Genomic DNA, 25,028 nt, shown 5'->3' on the forward strand with positions numbered 1-25,028 from the left:
TGATTGGCATGAGTAATCCATCAGGGGTATGTATCTTTTTGTCAGCTCAGTATTTTTCCAGCAGTCATGTAATGGAAATGAGAAAAACTTGCGTGCATGTTTGTATTTATGCACTAATGGCTGACAGTTTTAATTATTCTTCAATATTTCTATGTAAGGCACCAAAGATTTAATCCTCTGATTGCCCAGAATCTTCCTCAGCATTCCATCAAGTTTATGAATAACCTGTAATGACAGATGGCAAAGGGCATCTCCTGACAGTTACTGACTGCCATTGCTGAGACATAAAGGCAAATGGCTACACAACCGTCTGTAGGAGAATGGCAATACTGACTCCTCAAAATAAAATCTGTGGTTAACAACTTATTACACTTTTTTTTCTAATTGTAGGTTTCTTATGTTTCTTCTTTCAGAACCTCTTGGAATTGCATGGAATGAAAGCTGTCTACTGTCAGGCTAGTTAGTCGAATTTCCTGCTTCTAACATTTTTCAATAATAGGGAATAATGGAAACCATTGTAAACTGTGGGCCAACAACAGTTTTCTAGCATGTTGGCAAAATACTTTTCTGTGATGAATATCAGAGTGTTACATGGAACACAATAATTTTCTTAAAAAATAAATTAATAAAAACAAATAACAAGAGTTGGACCAGGCTCCTGACTGCGTATTTGTCGCCAGTATGTGCTGCTCCCTTCTGGCTTTCTTGAAGACTAGAACATAAAACACTTTAGTGGCGATCATCATCAGTAGCTTGTCTAGCATGTTACTGTGAAAGCCATGCTTGCAAAGAAGATAAAAATTAATCTTTCTTCTTTATTAATACTGTTTGAAGGATCGTCTTTGACTTCCCTTACTAGGTTCTAGACTAGCCCTGCTAGAAATTCAGTATCTGTTAGGTCTGCAGAGCTGAAACACATGAACATTTGTTGTTACATCTGAAATGAAATACTGATGACAAAATTCATAACTCACAAGACTGAAAGCTGGTAGAATTAGATTGGTTATTAGGATAAAATTCTTCCTTGTTAGGTTGATGAGGTGCTGGCACAGGTTGCCCAGAGAAGCTGTGGCTGCCCCATCCCTGTCAGGGTGGACAGGGCTTGGAGCAGCCTGGTCTAGTGGATGGTGTCCCTGCCTGTGGAAAGGGCTTGGAACTGGATGAGCTTTAAGGTCTCTTCCAACCCAAACCATTCTATGATTCCGTGAAAATAAATCCTGCAGAAGGCAAGGTCATGAACAGCTCAGTTCTCATAAAGTGGAAAGTTTAAATATGTAAAAATAAATTATATTTATTTGAAAATTGTAGGGGTCCAGCCTACATTGGTTCATTGCTTTTTTATTTTTCTTTCTTATGCCTTTTTTTGTTTTTAATAAGAGTCGCCATATTAAAAGGTATTTGTTTCTGACCTCTCTATAATGCTTAGGCTCCTTCCAGTTCCCAGCAGGAAACAGTCTGCCAGCTGAGCTAATTGTAGAGTTGACTATTAAGGCAAATTCTGAAGGCACTTTCTCTGCCTTTGGTACCTGCAAACTAAGAAAGAAACCACACATGAATTTCATACTGACATCATGAAATTTGACTCAAACATTCATAAAGCAATAATAAAAGTATTTAGTTCATATGAAAAAAAGAGTGCGGAAGAGTACCGCCAATGTTTCATAAGGACAGCAATGGCTTTTTATCAGGGAACAGTCTGATTTGCAGTCTTGTCAGTTCTGATGCAGTATGTTTAGGGGGTTGTTCACAAGTTTCTGTATCTCTACAACATGTTGTTAATTTTGTTTTATACTATACTGTTTAAGTATATAATTCTGTTCCTTGGCCTCTTTGTGCTTCTCTTGAAACTGATGTGTTTTCTCAACAGCAGGGCTAAATACATGTCCAGAAAGTTTTGGAAGTGGATCCAAGAGGAGCTGTACTGCTGAGGCTTTCAGGCCTCCCAGTATGATATGGGAGATGCCCGCACTGTGATGGAGGAGGAAAGGTGAGCACTCTCACCGTCAGCAGGTAACTGTTCTGCTCAAAGGTGTGTGAGTTTCAAGTTACAAGTTATGAATCAGAGAATTTGTGAGTTAGAAAGCTCATGAGTTAAATAGTGAATTCCAATGCAAAGGGGATTGAGCCCTTGTTTGTTGTGTTTGTTCTCTTTCAGAGTGAGCTCAGAGAATAGTTTCATTTACAGAGTCTCTTGTCCTGAAAATCTGACAGATCCAAACAGGCTATGACCTATATGCTTTTTTTTTTCCTGTGGAAATACTTGGTTTTGCTGTGTAACAGAACCTGTTTGGGAACAATCTGTGTTACATCCATAGAGCAGTCACATTGACAGAGTCTGATCAGTGTCAGTGTAGTTAATGTGAAAGTAATTCAGCGTGCTGTAGGCTGCAGATGTGATAGGAAAAGAACTACTTGAAAAATAAAACCCAAAGCCAGAGAACATGACACTCCACTGGCACTATGTTTTGCATGTGAAAATTCAGCATATTTTGAAGGTAAATGGGAGCAGTCCTGCAGCAAAGAGAGACCCAAGAGGCATTTCAGCTGGCTTGCACAGGTGAGCCTCAGGGGCTGCAGGGGAACACTGGCTTCCACCAGTGTACACTTTTTATTGCCCATACCTCTGCAAAAGCCACTCAAGAAGATACGAAGAAATTTCTTCTCTACTGGATCCTGCATGGGTGTCAGAATGCTTTGGCCTCAGAAGCTGGGCATACACTTGCGTAGTATTTGCTATTTTGAGCTGTACTTTGGTACTCTACCAGCCCAAAGAAGGTGAGATACTGCTTTTCTTCGGAGAGGGTACAGGTTGTGCTGCAGAAATACATTTGATTCTGGCTTCTTCGTATTATACCAGTGAGTAAAATTGTCCTATATAGTATGCAATACTAGCTAGCTGGTATCTACAAATAGGTTTCTTGTGAGTTCGTCGATATTTATCCATGTAATTCTTGGGATTCCTGGCACAGCATGTGTTACAAATATTCCTTCACATGACTACAATACAAAGAATTTGGTGAAAAGCTGCAGGATTCAGGTGGATCTCGCTGCTTTGCTGGTTTAGCTTGTTCTGGTTATTTTTGGTTATGAACACTGAGTGCACTATTTACAGATTTAAAGATTTTTATTTAAATATGTTTCATTATGATTCATGCTTATGAATCATATGGAAAAAAAGTGGCTCCTCCTAAGATTCCCCTATCATTCCTGAATGCCCTTAGATTAGTTTTGTGATGTTTTAGGGTCAAAATTACTTTAGAAACCTTACTTCATATCCCCTAATGAAATACAGTGCTTGCTTTAGCATGCTGTACATTTTTCTGCATGTGTTCTTTTTAATTTTGTTTGCTTTATTTGGTTAGGAGCATGTTATCCTTCAATCACTTTTGCAGTAATGTGATTTATTCACACGCAGAGGCCTGACCCTACATATATCTGTCATATGTAACAAAAAAAGATAAAATACTGGAAGTTAATTTGACAGCCGCGTAGAATGTTTCTGGTTACAAGTATTGACCACGTTCATGCAGTTATTCAAGTCAGCAAACATAACCAAAACTGCTTCTCAAAATAATTGCATCCAGATTCATAATAGAACTTAGAAAAGAATCGTTTGTTCTTGGATTAAAAATGAACAGTTTTCAGCTAAACCTGGCCTAGAATAATAGGAACGTATTGGAAGTCTCGGTTCTCATCCTTTCTAAATGTTTCGTAAACCCCAAGTATTTATAAACAGGAAAATCTGCAGATAAAATGAAGCCATACATTTTAGCAGCTGGAAAATGCTACTTTCTTCAGCACTCCAATTTTCTGTATTGTTGTAGCTGGTCAATGTTAACTTACAAGTAGCTTCAGTAGGAGCTTTGCATGTAAATCGCCTGTGCATAAATGGAAAAACAGATGAGTTTCCTGCAAGTACTTAATTATTCATTGTATCTCTTGAGATTCAATTTCCTTAGTATGACATTTATTACTGATTCACCAAGCCAGATTCATTCATATTAATGTGTTTGAAAAAATCATGTTTTAAGTATAAGCATTTCAGATAAATAAAAGGATTAGTCACCATTTACATCTTCAGGGAAAGCCACATGGTCAAATCAAGCATGGATGAGTTAGCCCTGAACAGAGTTTTCCTTTTCATATATCTGGCAGTCAGGCAGTTCAGGTAAAATATCCATACATTTCTTAAAGTACACTTTGAGCTTTTAATTATGAAATAAGGTTATGATTAATGAGAAACTTGTGAAAGGATGTAAGCTCTATGCATTGGGGACTCAAGAAAACTTACAAACAGACCATTTTCAAGACATTGAAGTACTAAGTAGTTTTATCTTTAAGAAGTCCACTTTAGTGCATCGTGACTTTGAAGGGCTAGTAACATCTGATTGTTTCACCTGACTGCTTGCGTTATTAATGTCTCTCTGAAATTCCTACAGCTTTGAGTGTCTCTCCGTGATGCACAGAGCCGTAGTACAGAAATTGTCGAGAGAAGTTACTCTTGGCTTCACTCAGCATTGCTAAGTAGCAGTTTTCACCAAAAACTGAATTGCTTTCACCAAAAATTACCCTTACTTCACCTCCCAGTCGCTGGGTTTCACTGCTGTGACCCTCCGCTCAGAGGTTGGTGTGTTGTGCACCCAGGCTGATGCTACAAAGGCCAGGCAGCACAGCCTGGCTGGGGAGAGCTGTTAACCCCCAGTGCCCTGCCTTGTCCCACCCACCAGTTCTCAGTTGCAGGTACCAGCCAAGTCAGCGTCCACAGAGCCAGGGGGCTCTCACTGCCTTTTCAGTGCCAAAAGAATGATGATTGCATGATCTGTGCCTAAGTGGAGAAGTATTAAAGCTATTGCCTGTAGTGGAAAAGTAAGTCTTCTCTTTAGCCGTGGCTTAGTTTATGTTAACTTCCAGAGCTTAACTGTTAGAGGTACTATTTAATTCTGCATGCCTATTGCTAGTATAGCTGCTTCTGTATCAAAAAATGTTTTGCCTATGTATTACTATTATATATTCGATACATATAGAATCACAAAATAGTTTGGGTTGGAAGAGGCCTTCAAAGGTCATCCAGTCCAACCCCCCTACAATGAGCAGAGATCTTCAATTAGATCAGGTTGCTCAGAACCACATCCAGCCTGGCCTTGAATGTCTTCAGGGATGGTGCATCCACCACCGCTCTGGGCAACCTGTGCCAGTGTTCTACCACCCTCATTGTAAAATATTTCTTCCTCGCATCCAGCCTGAATCTCCCCTCCTTTAGTTTAAAACCATCACCCCTTGTCCTATTGCAACAAGCTCTGCTAAAAAGTCTCTACCCATCTTTGTTATAGGCCCCTTTTAAGAACTGAAAGGCTGCAATAAGGTTTTCCCAGTCTTCTCCAGGCTGAACAACCCCAATGCTCTCAGCCTTTTTTCATAGGAGAGGTGTTATACCCCTCTGTGATTGTTTTCGTGGCCCTCCTCTGGACCCTCTCCAACAGGTCCATGTCTTTCCTGCACTGAAGACTCCAGAGCTGGACACAGGACTCCAGAGCTGCAGGTGGGGTCTCACCAGAGCAAAGCAAAAGGGCAGAATCACCTTTTCAAATCAAATAGTTTAATTTGCCAGTTAATGTACAATTAACTGTTTTCCATTTGTCAACCATGTAAACTTTAAGTTCCTACACTGCAGAAGCAAATATCCAACCACCACCTGATTCGTAGTAAGGCATGCAGCTGTTCTAAAGTATGAAGTTCGCTCTGAAGGCACAGTGGGGAACCAGTCACCTCTGCAGATTTAATTCAATAGTTATTTTCTTACTCTTAGGATGAAGAGCACCTACACCAGCTGGATGAGCAAGACAAAATGCTGAAAGAAAAATTAGTATCTCGTCTCCGGTTTGAGCCAGATAGGGCAGAGGCACTGCTAATGGTAAAAGGCAGGGATATTGTGTGTGAGCCAGCTGACAGCAGTGAAAACAACAACATTAAACAGGTGAGAATGTGCATGATCTTAAACTAGACTGTGTGTTAGTATTTGAATATCTATTTTGAATTGCAGTTAATATCCTCCTAGCTATAGTTATACTAGAAGTCTGCCTTAGAGTTTATTGTTACAATTATATATTGTCTTAAGCTACAGTGAAATACAAAAGCATGTACGTTCCTGAATCCTTTCTAAATCTGGGTGCCCAACAGCCCAAAATGAGAACTTTAAAGGTTCTTGTCAGTTGCTGCTAACCCTGCACTCATAAATCAAAGCCAGCACTGTTGCATTAGAGCTTCTGGACTGAGCTCTGGGCCTGGGCAGCTGTGACTGTTGAAAGTGTTATGTCGCTGAGCTCTTAGGGATGTCTTCAGAGTGGTCCAAACCCAAACTACAAACAGATTTGTAGTTGAACACAGGGGCTTGTAGAGACTCTCCAGGCATTTGGAACAGCATAATTTTTGCACAGCTGATTCTGTTTGCCAGTGTGGCTTTGGGGATATTGGGATGTTTTGTCAGACTCAAAGGAGTGATGTTAACGTAATCCCAAGATTTAAAGTATTTTTACATACAGTATTTTGTTTTTTTTACAATTCCTTTTTAAAATCTGGCTTCTGTCTTGGACAATATTACATGAACACGTGTTAATTACATATTTGGTGCCTGTGTCGTCATGGGAGTGAAAGGCTTCCTCCTAGGAACCTCATAAGGTTCTTAGCTTTTTCTTATTCAGTATAAACTCTTTATTCTTATCTTTCACATATGATAGGAAAATTCTGGTTTATGTTACTAATTTGAATAACCAATATCAGACCTCTAATTTTATATATGTGAGTGCCTTACTCCCTCTATAAATCCATGTAAATGAATCTAATTTACATGATTAACAGAATTATTTTCATGTAGTGTTTGACTCAAGTGTCCTGGAAAACAATTTGTTGTTTTAAATTTGAAATTTCTTTTTCTGAAGGTTTTTACCTATTTGATAGAAACAGAAGAAAGCAATTTCATACTCCTTATGAGATACTAGACATTCATTTTAGTGCTCTGATCACCGTTATTAAGTAATTTCTCAAGATTCTTTTTATAAGCAAATTTTCATACACAAAATGCTGGATATCTTAACTCAGAAAAACTCTGTAATGAAAGCTGAGCTAAGCCATCAATTGGTTTGAAAATGTTTTCCATGGCTGTTATATATATATATATATATATATATATATATATATATATGCCTTCTTTGATTTTTTTTTTCTAGATTTACTATATGACCAGTCACTCAGTAGTTATTGAAATTAATTTATTTCTCTGCCCTTTGTTCCCAGTCATCCTCAGCAGAGGAGAAATACCCTATTCTTCGCACAGCAGTTTACAGAGCAAGCAGAGAAAGAAAACACAAAGCAAGGATAAGAGAGGAAGGCATTTGTTTTGGAAATGTGTATGTGAAATTCTAGTTCTTTATGATAACTTCCTGCTCTCCGCTATTTGAAATTTGAAACAGCAGTGGGTGTCTTCTACTGAATTAATTGACTGCTTCCCTGTGAAGCTTGGACTGATGCTCAGGATAAAGCTTACAATTTTTGGTCATTGCAATAGAGTCTGATCTCGTTTATGTCACTGAAAATCTGGAGAAGTCATTGCAAACACAATACAGTCTAGTCAAGAGGGAATGACAGACTATATGAACCCGTGCAAATGTATTCCTATGTACTGTGTTGCTGTCACATGTATACACAAAGACAACTCTAGTTTTCAAACTTAATGATAGAATATGATGGCTGAGTTGATTTTTTTAATGTTTACTGTCTGGAAGTGAAACTAAAGGTGTGTTCACATTGCTCTCAGATGCTGTATCAAAACTCCTTTGAAGTGGCATGATAAGGTGAACGGATGATGTTAGTGGCCAAGAATTGAAGATTCAGAAAAATAGAAAATTACTGTAGTGGGATCAGTGAAGTCCAGGATCCTGTCTCTAATATTAGCAGGAGTAGAGGCTATTTAGGGAGACCACACAAGACTGCGTGGCTACCTTCAGTGGTCCGTTTCCCTTGTATTCCCCTTACATCCATAGGTATTTGATTATGAATGTTTGGGGCTGTAGTGCTGCTGTGTATCTATTTATGAACCTGTTGACCCCGAACTTTTCTTCTTCGTTTTTGCACCTCCTCATGCTGTCATCTTCCACAGATTCCTGTGTCAGGAGGCTCTAGAAGTTCATAATCCCCTCTTCTGGCAGTTCATCTTTTGGTTTCCTTTCCCTTTTACACAGGTGATGAGGAAGGAAATTTTTTTTCTGAGGCTGAAGAGGCATGCATGCCTTCTTAGAGGCAAACCTCCCTGAATTTTGTAGATTGGATTAAAACCACACTTAGGGAATTTTATCCTAAATAATTCTGGGGTTCTGTTGGGTTTTTGTTTTGGGGTTGGGGGGAGCTGCTAATGAAATTTGTTTGCCAGTTCCTTCTCAATGGATCTTGAACTAATTGATCTCTTGCATCTGAACTCATATGAGACCTGTAGACCTCTGGAGGATGTGAACAACTCAGTTTGTGAAAGATCAGGTTTTGTATGATAGGACCTCAATTTTCATCAGTCCTGAGCTAGGCTCAGTGGTCTCCATCTCACACATCGGGAAGTATCTGACCAGTAAGGATCTGCATTCTGGTTGCATCATCAGCCACCATACATGCTGCTGATTGTCTGGTTTAATTAGTAGGTGATGTGAGAGAAATTGAAGATGGAATTATTTCTGGGGAGTGATTAGGGGAGTATTAAAGCATGGATTAGGAAGCTGCCAGTCTTCATTAGTTTCAGTGCTCACAGTACGAGTTAGTTTGTATTTGTGTATTTTGCCTACTAAAAGTTTTTGCTTTTCCTTCAGAAAAGCATGTTAAGTGCTGCTGCTAGTATATATCAGGGACTGCTAACAAACAGATTTCTGTCTCATCCTTCATGGACAGTATTCGACTTTGCCAGCACTTTATCATTCATCAGTTGAGAGGAATCTTATTCAGGGTTTCATTTGCTGAGGTTTTGCTTTTTTGCTCTCACTGCTGTTTTCTGAAGGCACAACTCCACTTAGGACAGAACTGTGTGCACTGGCTGTGCCATCCAGTTCAGCACAGTCCAGTTCTCCACTCCTTTTTTCAGATTTTTCTGAAGTTCTTTAAGGAGCCTTCAGTTAGCTCCCAGCCCCCAAAATAAAGGATGCCCCTATATCTTTGAATGAAAGAACATAGAGTCTCCATTCATAGACTCAAGTACAAGATAGTTGCTAACCACCATAATTCTTCTTTCCAGCCAGGGTTTGTGCTTTTTTATCTTTTGGAATAAATGTTCATATTTGATTGCATGTTATCACATGGAAAATATAATTCATAGCGAATGAGGGCCATTACAGGGGAAGTTTATACTGATCTACCGACCTAAGAAAGATGATGGCAGACCAGTACAGTGCAACAGTGTCCTAGCTGGAGGAGAAAGAAGTTATGGAATAGGGAACTTTTGAGATGATTTTTTGTTTTCTTGTGCGAATAGCACTCACTCCTTCCTTTTAGTAGTTTTATGTTGGAACTCTGTCCTGGAAAAGAAACTTCAAGACTTTTACATTGATATTTCATTCTTTTGTGCATATTTAGTCTGTGTAGGCTGTTGCTAAAGCAGAAAGTTCACGCATGTGAGTTTTAGACAGTTTCAGCTGCTTTGAAGTGATTCTTCTTTGATGCCATTGCCACTCCGATGTAAGATGGATTATGAATTAGCCTTTTCAGTCTGAATTATATAGCCTATTATATAGCATATTCACAACAGAGTTGGGCCAATGGCTGAAGTATAAATATCTTGATTTGTTTTCCCACCACTGTTCCAGTGGTTTATTTTTGGTTGTTATTAAAGATGTAATTGGGTAAATGAGAGCGAACTGTGCGTGAAATCACTACTTCCTTGATGGGTTTTATTTATTTTCCATTTTGTACTGAGAAGGGAACTTTTTTGGAACTTTGAAGATTAAAAATGTATCTAAACTGTGTGTGCTTTTAGTGCAGGCAGAGGCTGTCACCTGCAAGCTGTACAAGAAGCTGGTGTCGCTAACTTTTCTGTGTTCTTCTTTTCTTTGCATTTCAACTGCTGCTGGTTGTTTTTCTTATGTTTTCATACAGGCAAGCTAATGTAGTGCATACACTTTTCAGAGCTCTCTAGCTTAACCTTGAATTACATTTTCATGTGTATTTAACTTAAGAGATTTTCAGATTGGTTTACAACTCTAAGAACGAACTTGAAGAACCCTCAAGATAATGCAAATCCTGCGCTACGAGGTTCTTCTTTGTATGCTTTCTCTAGGAAAGCATTTAATTAACAAAATACTGCTTATTATATCATAGCAGATACCGTGCTGTTCGAATTACTAAGAATGAGAACAAATTATAGCATTGATTTATTTTTTTAAGTAGCATTTTCTTAGTTGTGTTTCCTAGGGCCTAAATTTAGCTTAATCTTCGAGTTCTTTTCGGCTAATCAAAATAATATGGTCAGGAGCTATGCAATCCTGCTTCTGATGCCGATAACACAAGAGGTAGGGCTGTAATTTTAGTTTGGGTTCTTTCCCCACCCTCACTGTTACCTTATTCATAGTGAACAAAGCTCTTCTTCTGTGTCCTAGGACAGCTGTATCCTCATCATAAATGCAAACCATTTGACAAGTCTTATTTTAGTTGATTGTTCTATTTTGCCTGTAGAACTGAATCTTCTCTTATTTTTTTTTCCTTCCTAAAAGACTATATTGTTCAGTTTTAGACTCACAAGAATACATAAGGAGGGAAGAGAACAATCTGTTTGTCAGCCTACTAGCATTTCAGAGCATGAGACAAAGTTAAAAAGCAGCACAACAAAACCAACATCCTTAATGTCAAAGAGTGAGCATTTGAAAATGACACTTCCCACAACTTCTGCTTGCAAAGGAGCTCAGCATGGTTTTGGCACACCACCTTTGTCTTATGTGCATGTTAAAAAACCCAAAATGACAGAAAGAGGGGTAATAAAAGAGATTACTTTCTTTCCTCATCGTTGTAACTGTTCTTTTCAAAACAGTTGTAAACGGACAGTGTCCCCCAGTGCATTTCTAATAAAGAATACTGTAAGTCACTGGTATTCCAGGTTTTTACTTCAGGTGTCATCTGATAGTTAATTTTCTTTTTTTTTTCTGCTGAAAATAACAGATTTACTAGGCTTCTAATATTTGGTGAGATGTAATACTGCAATGGGCAGATGTAATACGAACATACACTCTGTCCTTCTCTCTAAAGCCTTTGGAAGGGAATGATCTTCTTCCTCTGGGCATTTAAGGGGATGCAAACCACACTTTAATTGTAGGAGATGAATATAGAAAAGACTCTTGCAAAACTACAGATCTTTCAAAAACCGAAAAGGAAAAAATGGAACAGTGGAGATATAAAACAAACTATAACTCAGTATACCAACTGTAAAGTGCATAAAAGTGTTTATTCTCATTTTAAAAAGTCAGTTATCCATGCTTCCTTCACGTGTGGATTTACCTGCTGAAAGTTTCTTTAAGTGAGAAGGCTCTGCAATAGGTCTCAAATATGCCTTTTCCAGCATGCTATAATTAAAACTAAATGTGTAATTGTCTTTTCTATTGTCCTCCAGCCAATTTGGGATTTTCTGAAGAGTGAAGTGAGATCATCTCTCTAAAGTACAAAAGCATAATTCATGGTTGTATGTTTGACGAAAGGAAACTACTCACAAAGACTTAGCAGCTCTTGCAATCGCAATTCTTGCTCTTTGAAAGTCATTGTAAGTTTCAAACTGATGGCAATGGGTCAAAGTTTAAGCAGATCTGCAAGCTGGAGCTCATTTACTGTCGGTAAATTCTGGATTAGGCTTTGAATGAAACTTGCAAAAAACATTTTTGAATCAGTTGTGTCCTATATGTCTTCAGCACATTGAAAAAGAAAATTGAGAAACTGCCTTGTAAAACAAAGCATTGAAGTGTAGGGTGGTTCTGGCTGGGATATGGTAACTGTCTTTGAAGTTGTCTGTATGGTGCTGCGCTTTGCTTGTGTAAACTGCTAGAACAGTGTTGGTAAAGCGCCAATGATTTGGGTATTGCCGAGCAGCACATTTCATGGAGTGCAGGCTTTCTGTCTTTCAGAATAGATGAAAAGGTTTTCTAGTCGTAAACATGGCCAAGCAAAAGGCAAAGTGAATGTTATCCTCCATACCCCATAGGAAACAAGTGCTACATTTCCCATTCAACCATATTGAATGATGGTCTTGAATACAAGTTTTAATATACTGTCAACAAAAAGAAACAGCTTCATTAAGCCCATCAGAATGCATTTGGGGAAGTAGACACTGCAGAAATTTAAATTTGTAGGAAGATTAACAAATTAGAAAGTAATTGTGCATAATGATCTGCTTTAAACGACTCGTATTTTCCTTTTTGATGTGTCAGTTACAGATAATGTTAGAAAGACTGAAATGCAAACAGCAGTATTGGAACCAAGTTGCCATAAAAAGACTCGTGAGCAACCAGAAGTTGAAAGACCTTCTAAAAAGCCCTTCAGAACCAAAGTTTGTTCTTATGATAGAACAGGTATGTAACTTGCAGCAGCATAGGGGAAGACTTGTGCTATCAGTTATGCTTGTACAGCCAGTGTCTTTACTTCAGATTTACATTCATTTAATGGAGAATATATTCAATTAGCTACTCGTCTCTTTCCTGTGTTTAGAGTAAGTGTACACCTGGAAGGAAAATCTGTAAATGAGAGAGTACTGTAATTTTAAACTCTATTTCAAAGGCTAATAACTTTACCCTCTGTATTTACTTTTTGATGTTTGGGGTCTTTTTTTATACCTGATCTCAGAGCAGAATTTCAGCTAGCATTTGAATTTTTTATTTTATTTTTTTATATTTCATAGTTAGCTACAGTAAGTTTTCTTTTAATCAGGGGATTTGCAAGGAGTAGTTATGTTTTCCCACTTGCCTTCCAGGAGCAGGGTGGAGGAAAAGAGATTTTGGCCATTATTTCTCCATTAAAGCCTGAGGAAGTGATACCACAACTGGATTTTGTTTTTGGCTTGTCTACAGTGATTTCTATGCACATTCTAATAGGGGTTAAAAAACATGGGGGGAAAAAATATTTTTAGTGCTTTCCAGGACTTCTCAAATTGTTTTCCATAATGCTTATAGTAGTTTTGTTCAGCTGGGGAGTTGTTCCTCTATCCTGGACCTGGTTGGTCTGATCTCTAAAGGGGAGGCATGTTTGCATGTAAAAAGAACTTTCTTTTCAATATTAAGAAGAAAAATAGTTATTCTTTTGTTGTCAACATTCTTTTTGTTTAGATGAGATTTTGCTCTGACTTCAGAAGCCTTTTCTTTCAGTCTTTTAAGCATTTGAAAAAGTCTTTGGCCTGTAAATCATGTTTTCTGCCGAGTACTTTGAATTCTGCTGTGTAAATTACACCAAAGATCAGTGTTAAATCTCAGGAAATAAAAATTGCTTTGCAGACATTTGAACCACTGCTGTTCAGCTGCAGGGAAATTTGGAGTAAGACCTTCTAGGGCACGTTTTCAGTGTCTTCCAACTCAGTCTAAATAACATTAGAACAATCCCCCACACTTGTTAAGGCTTATGGAATGAAACTAAGGAATGAATGGCTGGCTGGTTGGCTTGCTCGTGCGATGAGTCCAAAGATTTTGTGTTTAAGGGAGGGAACCCCACAACCTTTTCTTTTTTCTTCAGAAGCAATTGATGATGATGCTGTAACACATATCTTGAGGCTTCGAAGCAAACTTGGCTGGCAAACAAATGTGCAGTCATCTGAATTGTTACCTGGAGAGGCTGATGTGGCCAGATTTCAGAAGTTCACACTTAAGGTGATTTTTACCTTCCTTCTCACATCCTGTGCAATTAATTACACAGAAATGATGTTGGTTATGAATCTAAAATACTTATTTCCTGCAAGTTTTTGCTGCTTAAAAAGGACAGATCTGTTCTTAGAATCAACAAAACGTTTAAAAAGAATAAACTATTAGAATTAATTCTTATTAGCAGAGTTGAATTGTAATTTTTATATATAGGAAGTGGAAAACACATTATACTTTTCAATGGTCAGAACCATAGCAGGATTCTGAGAGGAGATGGTACCTAGAATTATACTGAAAGGAGAATAGTGGTACCTGGAACTACTTATTCCATCTCTGGTTGCATAGCAATCACTTAAACGTAGCACTTAGCCAGTGCTCCCAATAATTAAGCTGTTCTAACACTAAGCAGACTAGTGGTCATGTCTGTCCAGATCAGACATGCCAATCAGGAGGGCAGTATTTGTTGAGTGATACTGGGCAAGCTGTTCTTGGTGTAGCCACATGGGAGGTTGCCTGTGTTCTCTTACTAGTTTGGTGCATTCAATGACAGACACACACGTATCTGGTTTAATTATAAGTAAACATTATAATTAATGATTACGTTAAATGCACGCTTTTTCATGAACAAAAAATAATAAACAATACAGAAAAAACCCACCAGGTTTATTTCAATGTGCACAATGTTGTGAAATATTTTGGACACAAAATGAAAATAAAATTTGTGTTTATCCCTTGGGACTTCCCATTTCAGATATGACTGCAAAATATTTAGGAAGCATTATAGTTGTCCACAAGTCTACAATTTCTTCCAATTAAAATGCTGTATTTTCAAAACGCCTAGATACCACTGATATCTCTAGTCTTTAACTGTTGGGTGTTTGCTACTTAAAGGCTTTGTGGTGTTTTTTAAGCTTAACAATGCTTAACAGTTTTTATAGGTGATGAAATTGAATTATTGAAAAGTTTCAAGTTTGGATAGGAAATTTAGAATACTAACAAGGTTATGGGAGACTTTTCTCAACAAGAAATAGTAATATTGAAGTAGCTGCTGGTAGAAATGAAATATTATTTAGAGTGGAAATAACAGAATTTAAAAATGTGATGATAAGAGAATAACTTGCAGGTCAATTATTACTAAACTTGTTATGCGGATGTTTGAATACTGTATTTATGTTTTCATGATCAAATCTAGAGATATATGACTTGTAATCCTGAAAAACAAATTGTATATCTACATATAAATAATTTCCTTTTTTGACAGACACCTCTAGTGCTAGAAGATAGTGGGGAATATATATATTGTCTTCAACGAAACAGGAACAACTTTAAAGCTCCCTACAACCCGTACGATTTACAGGTTGTCTCTGTGAATACAGCTATGCATAGCAAAATATATTGGACTGTTTCAGCTTCGTATGTGTCTAAGGTAATGTTGTACAGCACACAGAACAATATGAAGCTAGAGATTTCCACAGGAAGAATATTTTGCTTTCTCTTACCATCTTGCATTCCCATTGCAATTATGTGGCTTTCTTTGCTTACTGGTCCCTTCTAAAGACAAGTCCTCTGCTGGCTTTGAGCTGAATATAGCTCATCCTTTTGCTCAGGCGTGTGTTTGGATCTTGAACCACGCTGTAGTTCAAGACTAGCGGTATCAGAAGATGGGTAACTTCAAACTTAGCACTCATTACCTACCTTCATTTCTGAGCACAGTAATGTACAGGGAACACACTCACATCCTGCATGTCCTGATCTCAGACAGGGGCTGAGACATACCCTCTGCTCTGTTCATGGAAATTGGTAGTGTTTATGACTTACCTTTGCTTTTTCTTCCTTCACTCTTTGCATTGTAAAAGATGAGCCCCTAGTGACTTACTGATTAGTCTTTGCTTAGTCTTGGCAGTATTTTCTTTTTTAAAAAACCAGAAAAGACCAGAGTTTATTCTGTATCTCAGAATGAGGTCTCACAGCTGGTTTAAGCCTGTGTAAAGCAGCTAAGAGACTGGCTCTAAGCCACCCTCTCCATTGCACTGGCACTGGTGGTTTCATGGCCAGTCTGTTGGATTGTCTGGCTAATTTAGGTGAAAATGAAAGAAAATACTTTGTATGTGTATTTGTCTGCTTGCCAGGTTAATTGTCAGTCAGATTAGAGAGCTAATCCATCTCACCAGGAACGCAGAGTACCGATATTCCTAAAAGAAGTGTGCTAAAAATAATACCTTTTAAGAATATGAGCATCACATTGCAGGATGTTTCATCAGTTCTTAAATGTCTTTGAAGACAACTCAACTTTGAAGCCCTTTTTCTCTTTAGCATCAGTAAATTTTAGAGCCAGTATGACACTAAACTTGCATGGAAGAAGTGATAATTGCATCATTTACATAATTGGATTGTTGCTGGATGCTAAAGTGAAACTTTTTGTTGTATGTATGAGATACTTAATTTAAATGTCAGAAAATTATAGACATACCTTAGAAACTCATGCAATTACTATTGTTAAAATGGGGAAAATGTGTTTTCTACCAGTGGAGGTACTAACCTTTTATAAAACCAAATTGGAAAAAAAGAACAAGTGTTGGGAACCTGACTGGGGGAAAAAAACCTACGGCCTCGTTTCTTTGCCTTCAGAAAAGGCACTGTACTACTTGCTGCAGTACAGAAATTTGAAGTACAGCCAGGATTTAAATACAAAGTGACTTGTTCCAAATCATTGGTAGTAAAAGAGCTGCTACTTGCTTTGGCTAACCCACAGAATGATTAATTCAAAACAATTAATTGGTGCTTAGTAGCCACTCTTCTATCTTTTGTACTCCTATGAAAGATAATGAAGATTTCTATGTAAGTGCATCCCTGCGTTGCCAATTTACGGTGTTCTTGCCAGACTCCAGTCTATAATTTGAAGCTAATTTACAATTCACATTTATATCCTTTCACATAGGAGTACACATCCTCTTAGGAGAATGAAAATCTGTTTGCTTACCTTGTTGTTGTTCTAAGATGGACTTTGTCTACCTGAGAGGTATGGCAGAGGTTCGAGAAGTGGTTTTGGAGTTCACTGCTAGAAGCTGTTATGGTGACCTATCTGCCCACGTTGTATTGAAAATCTTTCCACAGGTCTAATTCTCTTTTCCTTTTATTCAGTGTTGCATCATGCAGCAATGGGAAAATACTGATATTCCATAGATTTACTTGCTTAACAGTAAGTAAGTACATTTGCATTTCTCCTTAATTACTTATTTTGCCATAATTACTTATTTTGAATGATAGACACATCTTAGTATTTAAGATGATAAAAGCATCTAGTAACTGTAAGCTTGTTCAAAATTAAACAAAACCATGATTGGCAGACAAAATGAAACTTGGTGAGTTCCACCACCACTGAGGTCATCAATACTCATGCTTTTTGTCTTTGATAATAAGGATTTGGTAATGCTTGTCGAATTCTTTCTTAAAAGGACTTGGGTTTTTTTTCTTCTTCTTTTCCCTAGTTTTCTGCAGACCCTAAATTAGGACAGATGGAAATAACAGCAGTGCCACGGTGGCTGCATGAAAGACAGATGTATTATAAGTTACACAATGTGAAATTCATTTCCAGTTTCAAGTAAGGAATGTAAAAGGAAAAAAAGTTAACTAATTACAGTAATACATATCTCTGGGAATGTCATCACATGCACTAAATTTTAGGAAGCGAGTTTTCCGTTTGTCCTCTTTCAGCTTATACGGACTATGAAATAGCTTGTGCTGCTCGTTTATATAGAATGCATTCAAGTGAATTTTGTAGTGTAAAATAGAAGAAAATATGTAGTGGTGAAATTGTCACATTTTTCTGGCTGGCTGTTTTGGAAACATCAGTAAAAACATGATAGCTGAATTTTAACCTCTTGCTTTGACACATATTAAACATCCATCTCCTGTACCTATGTTTCAGTATTTTATTCGTATTGCTTTTTGGTGGGATATGCTTGTTTCTGGTTTATTTTTGGCTTTCATCTTTGGAAGATTGCTGAAAGTGATTCAATTTTGGTACTTGACCCCGTGTCTAATGTTTGAGTTGCGCAGGCAAGATTTTTGTGTGTTCATCAGTCATGACAATGATTACATGAATTTCACACATTTTTGCAACTGTATTTTATGTTTGCCAGTGTCACATTCCACATATAAAAAGTAAACAATGTCATAATAATCCTAGTTCGTTACACGGCTCCACAAATTTCTGGTAATATTTGTTGTTATGCATATGTGTGTATCTATGTCAATTAGAGAAGGAAAGATTGCTGCCATGGGAATGCTTAGAAGACAGATCAGCCAGTTTTAAACTTTTAAACAAAATTTCACCAGACTGACTTTCTTTAACTGTGCATTTGATGCTCTAACTGTGCTGAATGCTTAGTTCATATCCATTATCAGTCACTATCACTCTAAAGTCAGTGAAACCTTCACAATCTCTATCTGTGAGTATGCAGAACCACAGAGTAGATGTGGTGTGTATAGCGCAGTTCATGATTGCCTGGGTCACTGTAGTTCAGGAGGTAGGACTCAAAACCTGTCTACAAAGGGAAGCTGAAACAATAATGAACATGTTGCAGCTCTTCTCCCTGCCCAACCACATGGGGCATTCTACCCATTTATAAACGTGTTGTGTTTATGCTGGTTCTAGAGCTGCAAAAGCTTAATGAGTACTTTCCCAGGCTGAAGCATGTGCATTGTCCTGTAGCTTGGCTGGTTTTGTTTGCTGATTTTCCTCAGCTGCTGTTTCTATTCTTAAAGCAAAAGTAAAGCTTGCCCAGCTTTGCGGATGTGTGGCAGTTTGATCGCTGTTCAGTAGCCAGGAATTATGGATTCTGGGACCCTTTGTTTTCAAACTTGGCCATATTTTCAAGGCCTTTACTGTTATCCTGTCCTTAACCTACATCCCCAAAAGAAACATCTGGTATCAAGGTCCGGTTTACACAGGACATTCCAGCACAAGTTGGTAACAAGCCTAATGGCCAGCACTGGGGCTTAGTGCATAAGGCACAGTTAATTTAAAGCTTCTGGTTTGTTATTGGCAGTGGTAATGCTAAAATAGTATTGGGCACAGAACAGCTCATGCTGTTACAGTAGCTTAGGGATGCTTATGTTTGGGTTTAAAACAAGCTAATACTAATGTTTGCTTAGTGTACTTTTGTGAGTGCAGCCAGCCTCTTCTTTAGCTCTACTGTTCATAAATGTGTAAGACAGATGAAGAGGTGTGGAGCAGATGTAGAAAGGGGAAACTGGCTGCATAGATCCACGTCTGTCTCCCAACAGCACCAGTGCTGTTAATGAGTAGTTGCAACAGCAGGTGTGACAGTCTGTAAAATTTTTATGCATAAATAAAATCTTTCTGTTGCTTCTAGAATGAAGAAGTACTTTCTAGTCTGGAAAATCGGTGTTAGAAGCAAGATGGACAAGACCAAGTCAGCTTGAATGTAGGATTGTCATGGGAAGAGAATAAAGAATACTTCATCCCCTGCTATACGCTTTACCCGTTTGCATTTGTTTTCCTTAAGTACTTTATAAAATCAAAGCTCAGGGTTCTCCAGATTAAAATTCCAGGCTCCCTCACAGCAAGATTAATGTACCAGGAAGCTTTTATTAGAGTAAGTCTTCCATGCTGTTGTGAACAGGTAATCTGGCATTTGTATAATTGTCTCTGTTGATTTATGTTTGTCTAGTGCCAAGCACAGTGGGGTTCTGCTTTATAACTAGGGATTTGCGCTAGACATAGGATGAAAATAGTAATAATACAGTCTTGTCTTGTAAAATGACAGTGGTTGCACCAAATCCAGGCTAAATATGGGCTGGATGAGATGATGGTTTTCAGTCTGCATGTTGAGATGAGTGAACAAAATCCCATAACACTTCATCTATTCTCCTTAAGGCCATCCTTTATCGGCATGTAAATAATACTTGTATTATGTAGGTTTGATAATGAGAAAGACATTGTTAACTCCTAACAAGAGATTTTTTTCTCCCCCTTTTATTGAAATGTATCCTATTTTTAAGAGGTTTTTAATTAGCCTTGTGTTAGACACTTTCTGGTGTTTATATCAAAATGGTTAGCCTTATGCTGAGAGCATAGGGATTAGATCTTTCACTTGTGCCTAGGGTAAGGAGCTGGGAAAGGTTGATGGCTGTTTTCTTCCATTTGAACAGTTAAGTGGAAAATTCATAAACTGTCAGGTGGTCTTTTGTCTAATTTTAAAGATACTGAAATAGGAAAGGTATTTGAGTAAACAGGGTTTTTAACTGCATAAAAGCTGAAAACTGTCTTTTATGGAATGCATCATTAAAAATAATACATGATGAGTTGGCTTCTGAAGAAAAAACCTCATGTTTTCTCCTTGGTTGGCATTAGTCAGAGACACTTTCATTAATTCATACATTAATGCTTAACAGATACATAGCGCTTTCCCTTAAGCAGATTTTTTGTAGGTGGCAAGTTCATCAAAATTCAGTTGGGGCACATTAAATGACCTGACTATAGAATATTTTTAGTATGTTTTATCAAAATGAGATTTGTCTCTTGAAACGTGTCTTATGTCCTGAAATCATACAACTTTAAACTTCTATAACCCTTTTATAAACTACGAAGTAGTCCTGATGCTCTTCACACTTCAGCACTTGAGGAAATTTGTGGGGGAGCTTTTCCTGGAGACAAAGATGGTGAGACTGAGCACAGTCCTTCTAGAGTCTGTACATTTGTTGAGGCTTTGGATTTGGTTTTTTTCTTCAGTATGTTGAAGACCTTCTTAATAGGTGGGTTAGGGCAGGAAATCACAGAAGGTCTTCCCATGCTATGTTGACTACACAGCCTGCTTGTGCAACTGATTTTTACTCAAACAATTTAGATCTCTGTGCATGAAGAAAAGCAATTCAAAAATTATTTTGTTGGATTTGTTCAAATTCTTTATGTTTTTCAAATGTCATCTTGAGGCGAAGCTCAAGCTCTTCAAGCTCTGAAGTTTATTCATGCGATCAATGGTTATGCTTTGGTTATTTCTTAACCATTTCATACATGGTTATGCTATTTCTTATTTTAAAGTCATTTTAAAAAAGTCCTCTAAACATGGATAGTGAAACCCCAACACGTTTGAACTGTACGTTGGTTTGCTGTTTTTTTCCGTCTTCTGTACAAAGGTGTGTACATTACAATCACAGAATAGTTAGGGTTGGAAAGGACCTTAAGATCATCCAGTTCCAACCCCCCTGCCATGGGCAGGGACACCTCACGCTAAACAATGTCACCCAAGGCTTCGTCCAACCTGGTCTTGAACACTGCCAGGGATGGAGCATTCACAACCTCCCTGGGCAACCCATTCCAGTGCCTCACCACCCTTACAGTAAAGAACTTCCTCCTTATATCCAATCTAAACTTCCCCTGTTGAAGTTTTAACCTGTTACCCCTTGTCCTGTCACTACAGTCCCTAATGAAGAGTCCCTCTCCAGCATCCCTGTAAGCCCCCTTCAGATACTGGAAGGCTGCTATGAGGTCTCCACACAGCCTTCTCCTCTCCAGGCTGAACAGCCCCAACTTCCTCAGCCTGTCTTCATACAAATCACATAACCAAAAAAACCCTCAGTGTCTATGTTTTGAGTTGGAGACCATATAATGGCTTTGTTATCCAAAACAAGAGGTTTGATCTTAGTCCACTTACATGTTTGTTCTGCCTATATAGTGCTCCTTTTGGGTGTGTATTCCCCCCTTCATAACTTGGAATTTAAGATTCTGTTATCAGGAGCATCTGCTGAAGAGACACCCTCCCTTTGAATACTCCAGTGCTATCAGCCAAAGGTATAAAACTCATTGCTGCTTCTCATCATCTTACTAGTACCCTAGTCCTTAGTGTGTCCTTGCTAGTACTTAGTGTGACATATTTTAATAATGTTATTATAAAGGAGTTACATGTTAAATAAAGGAATATCTGCTATCATTTCAGTTGTCCTGAGTTCTCAGATTTTGGATTACTCCTGAACAACTGGTTAAGATTAATATGAATTATTTTTGAAGAGTAGAGAGATTTTAAAGGAATCTTATGTAAAAATGTAAGAAGAAAACAAATATTCTAGAAAAGACCAGGCACTCAGCAGCTCTCTGGACTTGCTAGGAGAGAACATAAATTACGCCTCATGGATAAGGTGCTCTAGCTATAGTTGTTCAAGGATTTTTGTGAGAACTAAAACCCAGTCCTTTACCTTTGAGAAAAATAATGTGTTTACAACAAAGAAAACCAGAAATGTCAAAACCAAAGCAACACTGGTCTCACAGCCATCTCTTGGTGCCTTTTAGGTTCAAGGTCCATAGAACTTCTACCGCCTGACTGATCTGAATGGTAGCTCACCAAGGACCCATTCAGCAGCTGATGGTGACAGCCACCAGGACATCATTTGGTACCTCAGTGCTCATTTGCTACAGACTGCTCTTCTTGTAAATGTGGTAAGAATTGCTTAAGTCTTGTTAATTCCACTGTTAATTACAAGCATACCGTTACTCGTAGTAACTTCACCACTACTTTAATATGACAGTCCATAATTTGTGACTGTTCCTCTGTTGTACCACATTCTGCTCAATCTGAGGACTTACTAGTGAGCATCAGCATTCTTTCTTTTTTATGGTATCAGTACTAAGCTCTGTTTTGCTCGTGTCTAGAGTTATTTGTCGCCTGATACCCAGTGTTGGTGTTAATTCTTTTAGGGCTTGAGACAAATTCCCCAGCTTGCAAAAACTATGTCAGTAGCAAAAGCTAGATCCTGATCGTGTTTTCCTTCCTTGCTAATCAAGAGGGACTGAACTAGAAGTACAATTCAGATGAACAGACACAAGAAAGTTGTCTTCACAGTGTTTGACAGTAGTCAGCATATTTGCAAGGCTACTATAACAATGCCTGCTTTGGAGGGGCGGTCGTGGATGAAGTCTTTAACCAAGGGATATTACTCTCACTTCTTGTTCAGGTTAACTAGATCATCCGTTAAGAGGAGCTTAAGCAGACATACCCATATAACTAGGACAAATCACTTTCTTCAGGAAGACATCTGCTTTCAGATTTCAGAGCTTGCCAAATAGAGCAAAGTGCTGCAAATAAAACTGAAAGCTCAAATCATAAAAAGAGCTCTTTCATAAGCAAAACTGCTAATAAGAAAAAACAATGCAAATAGAAATAGCAAAATCTTGTCTTTCAGACAAGATAGAATTGTATCAATCGGTATTCTTCTAAGATTTCAATTTTAAAAACCTCCAAAATGTTTGCAGGTGAAATTAAGATTTTTATTATATTTTTATTTTGAATCACAGAGGGGATGAACTTGTGTCAAACATAGTACTGGAGGAAACCCTGCATGAGAGAACCAGAATCTTCTGGTATTGCAGTCAGGTAACCACTTTTCTGGAATGTCAGCAAAGATGAAAATAACTGAAGTTCCTCCTTTTTGAAATCATTAGATTATTGAGTACTTCTACATAGAGTTTAAGTGTATTTCTCTTTAGTCTAAAGTAAAGATGCCTCTGGTGAGGCTGCAGTTTGTGGTAATTCTTTTACCCCTCTAACAAGAACATGTCAAGGGAGTAGTACAAGTATTGTGCAAGTTTTTTCCCTTCTCTGTTTACTGCTCCATTATATCACCAGTCTCCCAGCAACTTCGGGGCAGTTAATTTGGTCATTCTGACTTACAAATGCAATGGGTTTTTCTGTGTCACTTCTTTTTCGGGTATAACATCTCAGGAACATTAACAGAGTTACTAAACAGACAGTGACTCAGTTGCTCTGCCTCCTTGACTTTCATCTTCTTTCTTTATACTTATTTAGGACTTTCTCTGTCTCAAACATAAGGGTCTTTGTTATTTTGGATTTCAAAATTGTGATTTGCTCTTTGGAGTGTTTATTTTTAAATGTGTGAATTAGATACATGCTACCCCTGGTATATTGCTTACTAAGATGTTCTGTAGAGCTTTTATAGACTCATTTCCCCTGCAGTGAAGTATTTCAATTACTTCGAATCCTTTGTGTAAGCACACTGACAATGCAATATAGCTTCAGCAAGGGCTCTGTGTGCAACCCATGATAACCACCCTTATTTTACAATGAAGGAATTGATCAGGGAAGGGAGAAGACCTGCTTTTTACGTTGTCTGCTGAAGGTTCAGAGACACTCAGAGTACCACCACTAAACTGAAGGATGCTGCAGAAGGATGTTAGGTTTTTGAAGTTCTTTCTGTGTGAGCCTTGTCTATCTGGTTTGAATAACTCTACAGGAAACTTTGTCATTATTCTTTACTGTGAAGGCTGCAACAAAGGGTGAGAACAATGCTTAAACCCATGAGCAGATTGGGAACTACTTGTACAAATAGACCTATGGTACCAAAACAATGCATGTGTCACAAGATTAAGAAATGAGGCTTAAGTGGCAGTGGTACTTTAATTGTAGAAGGATCATTTCAGAAAGTCTGTAGTTCAGCCCCAGAAATGTGGGCACTGCTATATAAAATCTGTCCTGAAAAATTAATATGATAATAAAGAAACACTGAGGGGGAGAAGCTGAGAGGGAAGTAATACTGAAAATATCGGTACCATAAACCAAGAACTTTTAGGCAGGCTTTGAGGTAGTTTTAAAGTGTTGTGCAGAATATCAAGCTGAATAAATGTAAGAAAATACAATTTTACGCTCTCTGCAGCAGTTTGTCTTTTTGATAACACTGTTTCTCAGAGCTGCAGTAGTTTAGAGTGCATTTCAGTAATTGCTTGAAATTGAGTTTCTTTTTCTACCTCGTCTTACATCTGACTGGGCATACTTCAAGAACATTGCAATTACAAGTAGAATGTGTTAAAGTAGTCCTTACCTTAACAAAATCTTTAGCCTTAGTAGGCAAATGGTTGCAGTCAAGATGGTTTTAATGTACGAAATAAAACTTACCTTTTCTTTCCCCTTGCAATGTTAAATCCACAGATGACAAGTCTTCTGTCTCTTAGCAGTTCAATGGCACAAGAACCCTACAGCAGACGGTTTATATTATTATTATGGTGAATAGCACTGCCATTGCAAACATCAAAATCAGCACTACAGAAAGAAGTGTCTTCAGAGGATTTCAAGCACATTCCAGTTAAGTATACGGATGCTGTGAAAGAAGCTGTAGGAATGACTACTGAAAAGCATAGACATATGA

At 37.9% G+C, this 25,028-nt stretch overlaps 1 protein-coding gene across 1 annotated transcript; it reads left to right on the forward strand.

Annotated features, from left to right (window-relative positions):
* Window positions 1-5,910: 5,910 nt before the first annotated feature.
* DNAH14 (dynein axonemal heavy chain 14) lies at window positions 5,911-19,347 on the forward strand. Its single transcript, XM_061475326.1, has 8 exons — window positions 5,911-5,974; window positions 7,291-7,403; window positions 10,757-10,875; window positions 12,435-12,575; window positions 13,726-13,859; window positions 15,112-15,276; window positions 17,339-17,451; window positions 19,229-19,347. The coding sequence occupies exons 3-8, from the start codon at window positions 10,866-10,868 to the stop codon at window positions 19,296-19,298; spliced, it is 633 nt and encodes a 210-aa protein (XP_061331310.1). The 5' UTR covers window positions 5,911-5,974; window positions 7,291-7,403; window positions 10,757-10,865; the 3' UTR covers window positions 19,299-19,347.
* Window positions 19,348-25,028: the final 5,681 nt, after the last annotated feature.

This window comes from Pezoporus flaviventris, unplaced genomic scaffold (assembly GCF_033815535.1).
Source record: "Pezoporus flaviventris isolate CSIRO_AGI_PZ_B2104156 unplaced genomic scaffold, CSIRO_AGI_Pfla_v1 ptg000083l, whole genome shotgun sequence".
In the NCBI taxonomy this organism is placed as follows: domain Eukaryota; kingdom Metazoa; phylum Chordata; class Aves; order Psittaciformes; family Psittacidae; genus Pezoporus; species Pezoporus flaviventris.